The sequence below is a fragment of the Nicotiana sylvestris genome, chromosome 4 (genome assembly GCF_000393655.2).
Source record: "Nicotiana sylvestris chromosome 4, ASM39365v2, whole genome shotgun sequence".
In the NCBI taxonomy this organism is placed as follows: Eukaryota; Viridiplantae; Streptophyta; class Magnoliopsida; order Solanales; family Solanaceae; genus Nicotiana; species Nicotiana sylvestris.
This window is the reverse complement of record NC_091060.1, coordinates 92,896,810-92,913,141: the sequence shown is the minus strand read 5'-3', so window position 1 is coordinate 92,913,141 and position 16,332 is coordinate 92,896,810. Positions and strand designations below refer to the sequence as shown.

General features: G+C 36.7%; 1 protein-coding gene across 1 annotated transcript; it reads left to right on the top strand.

The window, feature by feature from the left end:
* Positions 1-2,434: 2,434 nt before the first annotated feature.
* LOC104237435 (putative transcription elongation factor SPT5 homolog 1) lies at positions 2,435-16,203 on the top strand. The gene is made up of 22 exons (XM_009791590.2): positions 2,435-2,895; positions 8,922-9,160; positions 9,269-9,415; positions 9,537-9,695; positions 9,775-9,858; positions 10,143-10,213; positions 10,299-10,653; positions 10,768-10,923; positions 11,016-11,113; positions 11,206-11,254; positions 11,325-11,477; positions 11,570-11,713; positions 11,827-11,923; positions 12,112-12,270; positions 12,516-12,564; positions 12,638-12,732; positions 12,827-12,896; positions 13,366-13,420; positions 13,503-13,620; positions 13,721-13,864; positions 14,896-14,996; positions 15,810-16,203. The coding sequence occupies exons 1-22, from the start codon at positions 2,574-2,576 to the stop codon at positions 16,053-16,055; spliced, it is 3,111 nt and encodes a 1,036-aa protein (XP_009789892.1). The 5' UTR covers positions 2,435-2,573; the 3' UTR covers positions 16,056-16,203.
* The last annotated feature ends 129 nt before the right edge of the window (positions 16,204-16,332 follow it).

Below are 16,332 nucleotides of genomic sequence, written 5' to 3'. Positions count from 1 at the left end.
TAATTGTTAGTCTCAATTGATGCTTGATGAAGACACCTTCGGACAACTGAAATTTTCCCCTCTTTTTCTTGTGGATGTAGGAATTACCTTGTTTGCTTGAGGACAAGCAAACGCTTAAGTTTGAGGGAGTTGATAAGTAGGGATTTTAGCATATTATTTGCTCTCTTTTACTTAGGTTATGGGTCAAAAATGCGCGGCCGCTAAATTACTGGCGCAACCGCGATTGGAATTCCGCTGACAGTGTACTTAGTTTCAAATACTGCATGCTATAGAATAAAAGTAGAAGTAGAAAACAAACCAACCATTTGTGGAAGTGCAATTAAGATAAAAACCCGTATCACTACTTAGATAAACCTAACTCCAAATAAATTAACTCCTTGTGGATTCGATCCCGACCTTGTTGGGTAAAACTGCATCGACCATCCTCGCTACTCAATAGTAGTGCAGGCTTGGACCCGATCATCTGCTGCACTCCTTCTTGCCTTATGAGCCATAACACTCCTTTTTGAGTTAGATTTCTTCATTAAGGTCCAATTCTCCAATATTCTTACAATTTGCACAAATTTATTGGTTTTGGGAATAAAAATCAATACTTTCGGACTAAAACTAAAGCAAGAAGGTACTAATAAGTGGTTAAAATCCACACTTATCAGTTGTTCACCTTCATCTTGAGTGTGTCTATTTTTTTAGTTTTATATTCTCTTGTACATTACGAAATGAAATTGCCCGTTATTTTCTTTAGGTACCACCTATGAAATTACTAATTATTTTCTCAAAGTCCACCCATAAAATCATTCATTATGAAACTTATAAAAAGTGAAACTCCAAGATAATGTCTTGGAGTTAGAAACTTATTCAAGTAAAAGCTTGAACTATCTTATTCTCGAATTGATAAAGGACCACGCTCCATGATTTTTTATGGAGTTAAATTGATAAAGGTTCAAACTTCATGAATTTGTTCAAGTTTGAATTTCACATTTCAAACTTCAAGTATCATATAAAAGTTTTGAACTGCAAGATATTATGCTGGCCTTTCTTTATCAAGAGATATTTTTTTGTCCAAATTCTTATTTAAAAGAGGCTAAAGCTAAACAATCTTAAAATTATAGCTAAATGTTGATTAGTGAACTGAAAATTGATATTTCTCCATCTTTCTAACAAAGAAATATAAAGCCAAATAATCCATCGGGATATTCTTGTCTATACCAATTCCCACCCTACTTACCAAGCGATCCTTTAGAGCCTAAGTGAGGTCCTAAGAATGGCTATTTGTGGGGACTTTGGCATGGTACGTACCTACATAATTAGCAGAAAAAAGCCCTATTTATAAATATTTGCCACATAGCCAATATATACATCATACCAATAATGTGTATATCAAAATATATATCACAATTTTAATTTTCTTCTTTGTTATATTAAAATTTTATTTTCCTTCTTTTATATCTAAAATATAAAATTATAAATATAGTTGTTTAAAATTCATTATTGTCGCTATATCAATGTATGTCACAATAAAAATAATTACATTATATGTATATCGAGTTATATAACATATCAAATAATGTGTATACCAAAATATATATCATAAGTTTATTTTTCTTCGTTGTGTATATTAAATTTTTCTTCTTTGTATATCAAAATATATATCAGAATTTTATTTTTTTCTTTGTATATCTCAATATATATCAAAATTTTATTTTTCTTCTTTGTATATCTCAATGTATGATACATATTTCTTGTGGATATATACAAATATATATGCTAGAGATACATAGATATACAAGATTAAAATCAAAACTATTTTTTAATTAAAAAAAGATATCAAACGAAATACAATACAGTTGCACTCGATAGCCCAAAAGTTAGGTTTAACAAAGAGATCTGTAAATCAAATCAGCAAAAGTGGTCTTTTCAATCTCAATTGTTTTCAGTTTTTTGGTTTTCTCACAACACGAGGGCTTGTGAATAACCCATTAGAAACCTTCAGTAATTGGGAAAATTTTGAAAAAGATAAAGAAAATGGAACGTGATTTCTTGAATGGACTAAACAAAGACTCATATAATTTAACGAGTACAAACCTAAATTGATGAAAGAAGAAGAATTTGTGGTCTGACCATATGTGTAATGGAATATATCTACACAATGAGAGAGGAATAAATAGGGAAGTAAGTTTTTTGGGAATTGGTTATAAAATGGTAATTTTTTTGAGCTATCTTTGCCAAACGTAATCTAAGTCCAAATATTTGCCAATTCCTTATTATATGTCGTCACCCAATATCAATTTCTCCTATTTGTGCACTTCCCCAAAAGAGTCGCTAGCTATCGACATTGAGCCCAATTGTGAGAAAAGAAACATAGAGCCCAATAGACTCAGAGGCCCAAACGCACTGTCTCTCTCACAGCCACTCACCATTTTCCCTTTTCACTCTCAAATCTTCTCCTCTCACCTAGGGTTCCATTACTCTATACACCCAGAGAACCCCTCCATACTCTACATCTACACCTACACAGATTATCGAAACCTCCCTATAACTCCACAAAACTCTCCAAATTCGGCGGAATTCACACTATGCCGCGGCAACGGGACTACGACGATGACGACGTGGAACCGGAGGAGGAAGAGGAAGACGTGTACGAAGAGGAGGACGAAGAGGAGGAAGAAGAAGATGATCATAGAGGAAAGTCTGGACGCAAACGGCGTAGATCGGATTTTATTGATGACGTAGCGGAGGAAGATGATGATGAAGAAGAAGACGATGATGATGAGGATTATGGCGGCGGCGGCGGCGGCGGTAGACGACGCCCTAAAAGGAGGACTGGTTCAGAATTTTTTGATCTCGAAGCTGCTGTAGATAGTGATGAGGACGAGGAGGAGGAAGAAGGCGAAGACGGTTAGACTTACTACCTATTCAGTTTTATTTTGGTCGTTAATTTGTTTTATTCTGTTCATTTACTAATTTGCCTGCATCGAAGAATGAAGAGTTCTCATAAATATGTATTGAAAATAGTGTTTTGTTGAAATTTGTGGATGAGCAGATGAAGTAGGATTGGGAGGATAGGTAGAGAGAGCTCTGCTTTGATATTTAGGGCTCCTTTGAACATTTATTTGAAGTTTAAGTTGGAAAATATCATTTGAAATTGAAACCGAAAAAAGTTTGTGGAAGTTAAAGTTGTGTTTGGATTGTTATAGTTTTTTCGGTGGAAGAAGATGATTTGAGAAACTTATGACACAACTTCAAGTTGAAAAAATAAAATTTCTCAAAGTTCAAAGTTCAAATTCATTCTTGATTTCACAAAGCTTCAGCCTCTTCAATAGAGACTACAAAACGCCACCTCCTTTTTTTTTGATAAGGTAAATAATTTTATTGAATGAAAAAAGGGGATAACCGCATACAAAAGCCACCACCTTAATGAGATTATATATTGTTTTGGTGATATGAAAACGTGGAGCGCTTGTATATACCATAGGCGAGTATATGTGATGAATAATCATAGGCGTGAGAAAAAGTATGTAGTATAACCTATAGTTGATGTGGCAATAGAGAGAGTTGCTGATGTTTTTTCAAGGGAAGTTAGATGTGGCAAGAGTTGGTGTATGGCAAGTTGAAGAGGTTTCACTTGCCCAGGACTGGTGCTGTAATATAAAATTTTGGGCTTGTAGTTTTGTTCAAGCATTGATGTATATAATGGGCTAACCAACAAAATACAAGATGAGGTCTCATGGTGTATGATATGTGTTGATAATATTGTGCTAATTGACGAAACCAGTGAGGGTGTCAATCGAAAGCTTGAGTTATCGAGAAGCACCTTAGAGAGTAAGGTTTTAAGATAAGTAAAGGTAAGACTGATTTCATGTACTGTAAGTTTAGTCAGCATGAGAAAAGCGAAGCTAAGGTGAGACTAGATGGAATTGCAGTGCCAAAATGCAAACAATGTAGATATCTAGACTCGTTATTTCAATAAAATGGAATGATTGATGAAGATGTTACTATAGGATTAAAACCGGATGGTTGAAATGAAGAAGTGCTACCAGGGTGTTATATGATAGAGGGATGCCTATCAAGGTGAAAGTTAAGTTCTATAGAACAACTATAAGACCGATTATGTTATATGGTAGTGAATGTTGGGCTGCTAAAGTTCAACATATTCACAAGATGAGTGTTGCAGAAATGCGAATGCTAAGATAGATGTGCGGTCACACAAGATAAGATAAAAAATGACCACTTTCACTAGAAGGTGCAAGTAGCACACATTGAGAATAAAATGAGAGAAGGCCACCTGAGATGGTTTGGTCATGTCCGGCGTCGACCTATAGATGCACCGGTATGTAGGTGTGAAACCATGGTGGGAGAGTGCGTGAAAAGGGACGGGGTATACCTAAAATCACATGGAAGGAAGTTATCTCAAAAGAAATCCTTGGAATCGATATAGACTTAGCTAAAGATAGGGCATAATGGAAGAGAAAAATCCGTATAGGTGATACCTACTAGTTGGGAGTATGTTTTAGACCGGATAGGAAACTTCTATATATATATAGAGAGAGATATATTATTACCATTATATATATATATATATATATATATATATATATATATATGTTTTAGATATATAGTATGTTTTAGATATATTATTACCATTATATATATATATTACTTGTATTTCTATTTATTTTGGTAATGATGATGAGTTGAGCTAAATGAAAGGAATGAGGTTTCCTCAACTTGCTTGGACTGAGGCGTAGTTGTTATTACTGATGTATAGGAGGATTGGGACTAGTGGAATATGGTGTAAGCGTGTGGAAAGGAATTAAGGAGAAGGCAGTAATCCATAACTATTATGTGACTGCAACTATAACCTGAGAAAGAAAATTCAGCTTTTCTGTAGTTAGTACAAGGATTTTGTTGCAGACAGTTCTTGTCTATTGACTGTAGAACAAGGATGGACGCTGAAGGACAGAAAACAGGAAATAGAGAAGGATACATAGATTTATCATTGAGGTGTTTTACTTATAAATTTGTTAGCAAAAAATAAATAACTGTTAAAGACAAGGTACTTAGGTTGAATAAGCAGGCGTTTGGACATAGAAAAATGTAAAATTTGAAAAAAGTCATTTTTGAAGTTGAGTTGAGAAAATGTATTTGAAATTTGAGATTGTGTTTGGACATGTATTTGACTTGGAAAAATATTGTACGTTTGTGAGGAACTACATTGTTTACTTTACCACTTCTTCAAACTTGAAGCTCATCTTCAAAAATTCTGTCCAATTTATAACCAAACAATAATTTGAAGATGAGTTCGGGAAAAAAGGAAAAATTTCTTATGGACAAACGGATCGTAAGAGTCGGCAAGAAGTAGCACATGTTTCACAAAGAGGAAACTACTTTAGATAAATTAGGAAAAAAATTACATTAGATTTATCATTGAGGTGTCTTCCCTATAAATTTGGTAGCAAGAAGTAAATAGACCCCTCAAGACAAGGTACAAAGGTTGAATAAGAGTATGCAAGAAGTAACACGTGTTTCGCAAAGAGGAAACAACTCTAGATAAATTAGGAAAAAACTACATTAGATTTATCATTGAGGTTTTTTGCCTATAAATTTGGTAGCAAAAACTAAATAACCCTCAAGACAAGGTAAAGGTTGAATAAGAGTGCAAAAGAAGTAACACATGTTTCACAAAGAGGAATAAAGTGTTGGAGATAAATTAGGTCCCAATTTGAGCAGAATAAACTGAAAGAAGAGGAAACAGTAAAGAAAAAAGCAGCCCTGGATTTTATATTTGACATTTCCAAGACTGACCGCTAAGGTAAAGCTATATAAAGCACCTAAGAATCTGCAAAAATTCACAAGACAACATTGAAGATCAAACCGTTACTCTTAGCCTCTTATTATTATGAATTTATGATTATGGTTATTTGGGAAAACTGAGTTTAAGATAAGACCATGGAGCTTTGAGATTGGGTACCCTGAGTAGATTTATCTGAAGCTTAGTAGGTCCAAGAGAAAACAAAATGCATGCATAATTGTCAGCAAAAGGGCAAAGCCATAATTACCGGGGTCCCGGAAAAGAATGTTACTAAAATATCAGGGACATAAAGTAAAGGACACTGGTTCGAGAATTGAAAACACATTTTAATAAGCGCCATATGAAGTGAGACCAGTCCAAATTAATGTGGTAAGGAGAAAGAGAACATTGCAACTGATTGTGAAAAGGCTAATTAAGTTCTGTAAGGGGGTACGAAGGACTGTCTTTTGTTTTTGTTTGGTCTTTTGGTTTGTTCAAATACCACTTAGGTGTTTGTGTACAGATTTTATGTTGGTGTTTTTTTGATAAAGTAAGTGATTCAGTAGAAGGCATCAAGCAGATGCAAGAGGGTTTTATGTGGGTGTTTATTTGGGTTTACTTGAACACCATTTTGCGGTGTCTATATTACATGGGTATATACATGTATCATCCCCTTAGACCATAGACCAATATTATAATTTACCTATCAAGAAAGAGTGTGTCGATAATATTTCAATTAGCAGTGCATAATTAGCTGAAATTGCAGATATGTCTTTCTCTTAGAATCCATGTAACATTTTGTTCTTTGATGACCGAGAAATTCATCTAGAGCCGACCCTTTGGGCCAACTGAAGCCTCCGAAACTCGAGGATGATGGACTTGCCCCTCTACCCTTCTCCACTTACATACCAAAGTTGATTTGCCAATTGAGCTAACCTCTGGTGGCAGAATTCATGTATGGTTGCCTGGATCAATCAACCTGTCCTAGTTTGCCTTCTGTAATCAGATTTTAGGGAATCAATTGGATGGTGAAGTTGCTTCACACCATTCGATATTGAGTAACTGGAAAATAAACTTGTCCCTAGAAAAGGTAGTTCACTGCTTGAAGGTGAGATCCCTGATACCATCCTCTCTCTGGTCACAGAGGAAGTTAATAAGACAACTTTTTGTTTGCATTTTATGAGATAAAATGATTGCTAAATCAGGATATAGAGCAATCCTGTGATCTGACTGAATGGGCAACATTAGCGCCCCAAAGTGATACGAAATAGCAGATCGTGGCAATAGATTAGGTCGCACGAAATTGTGGGTGATCGTCGAAGCTGTAGTATTGGTGACTCAATTTACATAATTATGAGTTTGGCTAAATGGCTAAATGCACTCTCACAAAGGTCACAATGAGTTTAAAACATTATCGTCTCAATATTTTGACATATTATGTACAATCTAGAAAGAAGAGGGAAGAATGCCTAATTTGCTTACATGTGATAAATTTGCAGCTAATCAGTTTCGTCTTTGGCAGTTGAAAACTAACATTAACCACCACCACATGGTTAAAAGCTACAAAGCACATTTCCATACTGTACCTCTGGAAGAGCAAGATACAATAGACCAATGAGTCCAAGCATTTGAATGTGTAATGATACAGATAGACAGGGATTAAAAGGGAGACAGACAGAGAAATATCTACCATTATGTCAAAAAAAAAAAGGAAAAAGAAAAAGAGAGAAACCTTTGGACACTTTACCAAGAATAGAGTTGAGTGTATTCTTGATAACTTATAAATATTTTAGTACCCCTAAAATTTTCAAAAGAATTTCTCTTGGAATCTATCAGATATGGAAATTAAACATGAAAATATGAATGTGGACATCTGCTTCCAGAAATATAATCAACTCACAAACAAACCATATTGCTTTCTTTCCTAACTCATTGGTTTCTTGCACATAAATGTAACATGTTTAATGTGCAAAATCTCATTTTATTGAAGATAAGCTTTTCACACTACCAATATGAGAGTTTCAAATAGATCATATCTCCTAAAGATGTAATATAGTAGTGCGTTGGCACAATGGTAAAATTTGTCGTCGTGTGACTCGGAGGTCACTGGGTTCAAGCTGTGGGAACAACCTCATGCAGAAAGCAAGGTGAGACCGCGTACAATAAAACCCGATGTGGTCCGGTCCTCCCCTAGACCCGGACATAAAGGGAGCGTAGTGCACCGGATTGCCTTTTCTAATTCGACATTATAAACAAATGTTCATCTAATGCACTTTTTCCTAGAATTCATGCACAACCGTCAGATTATTATCTTCTAGAACCTATTGAATGGTGGTGCGATAGTTTTAGCTATTTCTTTTAATATTATTATTGGCATAAGCTAGATATTGTCATAACCATTGGAAAAGAAAGGAAAAGCGTATGTTGGGAATGGTAAACATTGAAAATTGGTTTATATATAGTGTCTGAACTGGATTTTGATGAGGTGATTTCTTGTAGAGGTTGGATAGTTGCTTTCTTGAGGTGAACGTACGAAACTTTGGGAACCTCAACCTTGATATAGGAGAAACTCTAAAAAGGGTTGCGCAATGAGCGTGGTGACTTACTTTTGCTAATAGTTTGAGACAGTTGTCCCGGATTGCTTGGCCGTTAAAACATGTCTAGGTCGTGGTTAAAGAGAATTTTTTGCTGAAATGTTCCTCACGAAACTGAGTCTGGGATCAGATGGTTTGGTTATATTTACCATTGGCTGAAAGGAAATTATTTGACACAGATCCTCTCTGCAGCAGCCAAATGGTTTGGTTAGATTTAACACCATTGGCTGAAAAGGAAATTATTTGAGACACATCCTCTCTTGTTTAACTTTTGTAGACAGTGGCGTCAGCTCAGGGAAATCTTCAGTAGGAAATACTCCATATAGTTTATGTGCAGTCCACTTTGTGGTTGCTGAATTTTGTTTTCCAGTTTTTGAGTTCCAAGCTAGTGGGGCGTGAATTTGTCTGTCTAGAATGAACCTATCAGACACTTTGTTGTTAATTAATGTTAATAGGTTTGAGCGTTTTCTATTCTTCTATATCTCTCCGTGCATAGCTTCTTTTGGTTGGTGTTGATTGTTAGATTTTTCGGTTTGCAGATTTCATAGTAGATGGTGGAGCGGAGATACCTGATGAGGATGGTGCCAGACGTGAATATCGTCACCGGATGTTGCCACATGATGACCAAGAAGAAGACCTTGAGGAGCTTACGAGAAGCATTCAGCAAAGATATGCGAGGTCAGCTCATGTGGAGTATGATGAGGAAGCAACAGAAGTTGAGCAGCAAGCTCTCTTGCCATCTGTCAGGGATCCTAAGCTGTGGATAGTGAAATGTGGGGTATGATATTGGCAGGCTACCTTAGAGTTCAGCATCTTATCTTTTTGTTTTTTGTTTTTAACCTTAAACATTTAATCTTCTAATTTATTTCTACATCGTATTTTGTAGATTGGTCATGAGAGGGAGGTCGCTGTTTGCCTAATGCAAAAGGCGATTGATAGAGGATCAGAATTGCAAATTCGATCAGTTGTAGCCCTTGATCATCTTCAGGGCTATATATACATAGAAGCAGACAAAGAAGCCCACGTGAGGGAGGTACATTATAAGAGGATACATTATGCATTGTTATGACTCAAATTACAGCATTAATGTTCCATACAACATAATGCGTCTGTTGAGTAACAATAACCGATTATATGTACGCTGGCTGCTACAGGCTTGCAAGGGTATGCGCAGTATATATGCCCAAAAAGTAACACTAGTTCCTATCAAAGAGATGACTGATGTCCTTTCCGTTGAAAGCAAAGCGGTTGATCTTACGAGGGATACTTGGGTCAGAATGAAGACGGGAACTTACAAGGGAGACCTTGCGAAGGTTGTCCAGTACTCTACATTATGTGTTTCAATGAGTAAATTTGACGTCTCATCTGACATTCAACGATTCTGCTTTGTAGGTTGTGGATGTATATTATGACACACAGAGGGTCACTGTAAAATTAATTCCACGGATTGACTTACAGGCTCTCTCTAACAAGTTGGTATGTTTACTTGATGGATTCTTGTACTTTGACATTTACTAGGTCTTTATTTGGCTGGAGAGACTGATAGGTTCAGTATTCTTGAGATACATGATTGTTAAATGTCAATGTTGTAAGAACCTTTTTACTTCCTAATCTCATTATCAGGATCGTTAGTACCTGGCCGACTTATACACCTTTTGTAGAGCATTACTAAAATTTTTGCTTACCTGTTCAAAAGAAATATTGATGTCCTAAGAGCCAGTTGATATGCCGCCTTGCTTTTGTTGATACTGTTTTTGTAGGAAGGAAGGGAAGTTCAAAAGAAAAAGGCATTTATTCCTCCGCCACGCTTTATGAATATTGATGAAGCTAGGTAATTGTTCCTTGGTGTCTTGTTTCAGCAAGAGCACAACCCATGGTCTATATAGAACTGTTGAATTTGTTTCTCATTGTTGTAGAGAGATGAATATACGTGTAGAGCGTAAGCGACACCAGTCAGGTGACTATTTTGAGAATATTGGAGGTATGCTGTTCAAAGATGGTTTCTTATATAAGACAGTAGCAATGAAATCAATCAGCACCATGAACGTACAGCCAAGTTTTGATGAACTTGAGAAGTTTCGCCAACCTGGTGAGGGTGGGGATGGTGATATGGCTAGTCTATCTACTTTGTTTGCCAACAGAAAGAAAGGTCACTTTATGAAGGGTGACCGCGTTATTGTGGTAAAGGGGGATCTCAAGAACTTGAAAGGATGTGTTGAGAAAGTTGAGGAAAATACTGTTCATATCAGACCAAGTGTGAAAGATCTTCAGGTGGATAGTATTCCCCCTTCTTTAAATACGTGTTAAATATGTGTCATTCATTCATCAAGTGTCTCAGAAGGAACGAGTACTATATTTTTCATCATGTTTCCCTGACTTTGGCAGGATACTCTGGCTGTTAGTGACAGAGAGCTCTGCAAGTACTTTGAGCCCGGAAATCACGTGAAAGTAATATCTGGTTCATCTGAAGGTGCAACCGGTATGGTTGTTTCTGTTGAGGGGCATGTGGTAAACTTGGTATCAGATACAACCAAGGAGCTTGTAAGTTGAGGAAGTCTGGTAATTTGAGTCTCTAATCTGAAGTCCTTCAGAATAATGCTGATATATACCATATGTTTTTTTTATATCTGCAGCTCCGTGTATTTGCTGATAATGTTGTTGAGAGCTCTGAAGTAACATCTGGTCTCACTCGTATTGGGGAATATGAGCTCCATGACCTTGTAATACTAGAGTAAGCACTTTCTTGTTATAAGAGTAACATTAAACAGTTTAGTCCTTTTCGAACCAATAGCTAATTTTCTGAATTGATTACTTTTTGTGCAGCAATAAGAGTTTTGGCGTGATTATACGTGTAGACAGTGAAGCCTTCCAGGTGAATACTATAATTTTGAGGTGGGAATTATTTTGTTAATTGTGTTGCTCACATTTGAGTGATATTATAGGTCCTTAAGGGTGTACCTGATAGACCTGAGGTAGCACTTGTTAGACTTAGAGAGATCAAAGGGAAAATTGAGAAGAAAGGGAATGCCCAAGATCGGTTTAAGAACCAGTTAGCGGTGAAAGACGTGGTAAAAGTTCTCGAGGGTCCTTGCAAAGTGAGTAATTGGCGTTTCAAAAGATTTTCTTGTTACTAACATTGTTCATACATGGTGTTTGTTTTCATCATAACCATTCCTGTTACTTGTAGGGAAAACAAGGTCCTGTAGAACACATCTTCAGAGGAATTGTTTTTATTTATGATCGCCATCACCTTGAGCATGCTGGTTATATTTGTGCCAAAACTCAATCTTGTGTGTTGATTGGTGGCTCGCGGGCAAATGGTGATCGAAATGTATGTCTGTATTTTCTTGCTTCTGGAAGTTTGAGCTCGCTTTTGATTTTTCAATTCTATCTTAACTATTGTCTTGCGGGCTGAATTTTGTGCTTGCAATGGAACTCCTCTAGGGTAACCCCTTCTCATCAAGATTTGCGAATCTCAGAACTCCACCACGTGCTCCTCAATCTCCAACAAGATCTTTTAGAGGTGGCCCACCTATGAGCTGTAAGTTTATGATAATGGTGCTATCTTGATGTTTTAGGTTATTTCTTTTTAAATTTTATTCCCCCCTGCGGAGTCCATCTGATCATCTGGCTATTATATTAAATGCTATTTGTTACATTTGTGATCTTTATTTTGCTGTTTTCCGTTTAATCATTAGTCTTTGAACTTTTATGTTTTGTGTGCTCTAGATGGAAGAGGGCATAGAGGTGGAAGAGGGCATGATGCTTTAGTTGGTGCAGATGTGAAAATTCGTCTTGGGCCATTTAAAGGTTGTAAGGGGCGTGTTAAAGATATCAAAGGAACTTCAGTCCGTGTTGAACTGGAAGCCCAGATGAAAGTTGTTACAGGCAAGTGTTTCTTCAATGTCAGTAATTGCCCTCATTTATTTTTTCCTTTTTTGGTTTTGGGGTGGGGGTTGGGGGACCAAAAGTGATTCATTATAAACAAAGAACCCTTTTTGTAATTTTTGTGGAGGGAGACTTTGCTGAATCTGCATTTTGGACAGAATCATCCAAATTTAGGCAGAAATTTCCTTTTTTTCCCCCAAGTTTTGAATGCTTACATTCTTTGCTGACTGCAATGTTTCCTGCAGTTGATCGCAATCATATTGCGGATAATGTTAACGTGACAACACCATTCCGGTAAGTATATTTCCGATTGCAAACTTTGAGTTATTGAGTGTTCACCATCTTACTGTTGTTCTGTTTATTATAGGGAACCATCTAGATATGGTTTGGGAAGTGAAACACCATCACATCCTTCAAGGACTCCACTCCACCCATTTATGACACCTATGAGAGATCCTGGAGGTCCATTTTTCTGCTGCCATGTTTCAATGGTGTTTTTCATTTCTTTTTTTCCCACTTGTTTGACTTTATCTCTTTTCATCAATTTCCTCTACAGCAACACCTATCCATGATGGTATGAGGACGCCAATGCGTGACAGAGCATGGAATCCAATGAGTCCGCCTAGGTATGTTGTATCACTGGCGAAAACAATCCAAATGGCTTAAGCTTTTGAAAATTGAAGTAGTGAAGGCCATGTATCTGTCTAGTTCTTACGTGGCATGAACTAATTGATCTCAGGTTTGAAGAAATGAAAAAGAGCTTTTTCTTTACTTGAAGTATGACATTATGGAAACAGGGATCTGTCCATGTACTTTGATGTGTGACTTTCTCCTCTTTGTATGGCTGAAATTCTTTTCTTTGTATATAAAGGGGTGAGGATCGGATTTGGTCTTGAACTTGAAAGCCTGTGTGTGTTAGCTAGATAGTGAGTGCTGATTTTTGGTCTTCATTTGTGTTCATGATTACACTTTTAAGTGACATGCTCTCCCTTTAGATTAGTCTTGCTATTTCAGTTTGTTGCTTTTACTGTCATAGATTTAGTGAGTTGCAATTCCATTCTCTTGATATTAAATGGTTGCATGGCAAAATACCAGGGATGATTGGGAAGAAGGAAACCCTGCTTCCTGGGGGTCAAGTCCGCAATATCAGGTTTTCACTCTTTCCACTTTATTTCCATATAAAATGAAGTTTTCTCTTTTAATGTGATTATGACGCTTCCTTCATGTTTCAGCCATCTAGCCCTCGTTCAAGGGCTTATGAAGCACCTACTCCTGGTTCTGGTTGGACCAACACTCCCAGCGGTAATTACAGTGATGCTGGGACCCCAAGAGACAATGGTTCTGCATATGGTAATGAACAGTTTCCGTTTACAGGAGTGAAAACCTATTACATCGTCTTTTTCAGGTCCTTGTTGGAGAAAATAATGCCATTTTCCTTTATTCCATATAGCTAATGCTCCAAGTCCTTACTTGCCGTCAACTCCTGGTGGACAACCACCAATGACACCGAGCTCAGCATATATACCTGGTACTCCAGGCGGGCAGCCAATGACTCCTGGAAGTGGTGGGCTGGATATGATGTCACCTGTAGGAGGTGAGTCCCCTGCTCAACACCATAGTTTGTGTATCTTTTGGAATTACAAATTACTATAATATATCTTCATTCAAAAAAGAATTTACTATAATATGAAAGATCAAATGAAAAACATTTTATTCTATTGAGCTGGTGAACTTGTGATCGCTGCAGAATTAGTTATTTTTACCCATAATCTCTTACATTCTAGGAAAATAAAACATTTTATTGAGATCAGCGTTTCCACTTTCCGAAGGATGAACTAGTGGGCGTTGTAATTCATGTTCATGCATTTTACTTCAATGTTTTAGCGTGTAGCTGTCTTCCATGTTTTTGATGGTATTTATAGTGTGTGTTTCAGTAGTAGACCGTTGCAGTATTAGATTGAAAATTTGTCTTTTAGCTTAATGTGCTAAATTTTTGCATATTCACAGTGATATTTGTTGATTATTAATGTGAAAATTGCTCTAATATTAATCAAAATCACTGTGGCTAATACAAAGAAGTCCTGACAGTTGTGTATTTACAGCTTGAAGCTTTAGGCATAGAGGAGAATGACGTGTAATGCTGTTCATTATTGCAGATGCATCTTATTATTTAAGCTTTGGGTGTATAGTTGGGTAAATTCAATATATGTGGATTCTCTTGGTACCTGTTGCTGGTGGGAGGTGGCAGGTATCCCGTGGAATTAGTTGAGTTGCGCCGTAGCTGGCCCGGATACCATGGTTATAGAAAATATATATAAATCTGGATTCTCTTGGATAGTTCTATACAAACTTTTACTTTATTGGCTTGTGTTTTACCTGTTATACGGTAGGAAGAGAGTTGCATGAAAATGTCTGATATTAATGATGATGCATTTCCATAGTCAAATGTGAGCCCCCAAATGTAAATCATAACATCATTGTAACTGGATTTGTTTGATGGTTAGTTGGAGAACCTGTCTTATCCTTGATTGATACTCCCGTGCAACTTCACTCTTCTCGTCTAGTAGAGTGTTAGATAATGCTGTTTTCAACTTTCAGCAATGGTTGGTAACTTTGTAATTGCAGGTGGGGATACTGAAGGTCCTTGGCTCTTGCCTGATATCTTGGTCAATGTACGGAAGTCCAATGATGATACTGTCACTGGAGTTGTCCATGACGTGCTAGCGGTATGTATATCCTATGATGATTTGGCTTCCCTTTAGAAGGCATTTGCTTCATAAACTATGACATGGGTGTGCATGTGATAAATATTAACATGTAGAGGGTGTTATCTTTGGGAAGGGCATAGACACCTCTTAACCACTTCCCAAGCAGATGCATTCAACGTGTAAATATTAATTTGGGAAGTGATTATTAAATATTTATTCAAGGTATCCTAGGCAATGGTAGTGAAAATGGCGAACTTATAATTTATATTTGTAGTTGAATTCATACCTTTTAATTGCTGGTTCGATGTTCATGTTAGAAGAATGAATGTTAATCATCTCTGATTTTGCTGGATTAGATCTTGAACTTTGTAATATAACATCTGCTCCAATTTTCTTACTCTCGAGTCGTATCAAAATGATTGATATCATTCTATTACCATAAAATATTCAAAACTTTCAAGCATTTAAATTCATTAAACTGTTCAAGCTTCAACTTTGATGAGATCATGAGATGTTTTTTTTAAAGCCATTTCTTTTTATATTTTCTTCCGCCATCAGTAATATATATATACAAGCCAACAAAGTTAAGCAGACTTTTTTTTAGCTTATATAAAAGTATGTTAATGGCTACACATGTCATATCATACCAACATACTTGTGCACTTGTTATGCATATCCTGTGAAGATGATTGACTGATTGCATTGATCAGACTTCAAGAGGTTTTTTCTTCTGCTTCTTGGTACCCTAGTTAAAACCTCCTTTTGAAGGAGAATAATTTGTCTTTTTCCGCGGAAATTAATCCTACATTCTTTAACTTGCCGCCGGAACAGGATGGTTCTTGTAGCGTTGGTCTTGGATCGAGCGGCAATGGTGACACTATCATTGTACACCCAACTGAAATTGAGATAGTTGTACCAAAAAAGTCGGATAAGATCAAGATCATGGGTGGTCCCCAACGTGGTGCCACTGGTAAGCTTATTGGTGTTGATGGCACTGACGGGATTGTAAAGGTTGATGATACTCTTGATGTTAAAATTTTAGACATGGTACTTTTGGCGAAGTTAGCGCATGCATAGGGACTATCAATTCTAGTTAGCGAGCACGTTGTGGTCAATAGCAATAGTTTGCATTTGTATCATATTTTTCATGTTATGCTAATCATGAGTTCAAGGCTCAATCTTTATGTGTAAATCTTTTCTTCAGAGTTACTGTCCTTTTGTTCAATGGTCTGTTACGTATGGAAGGACGGTATAAATGCATTTCAAAAGAAACAATGTTTAAAAGGACACTATAAGTGCAGCTCACATTTCTCTCATAGTTGAGCGTAAGACACGGAAGGCCATCATTCACATA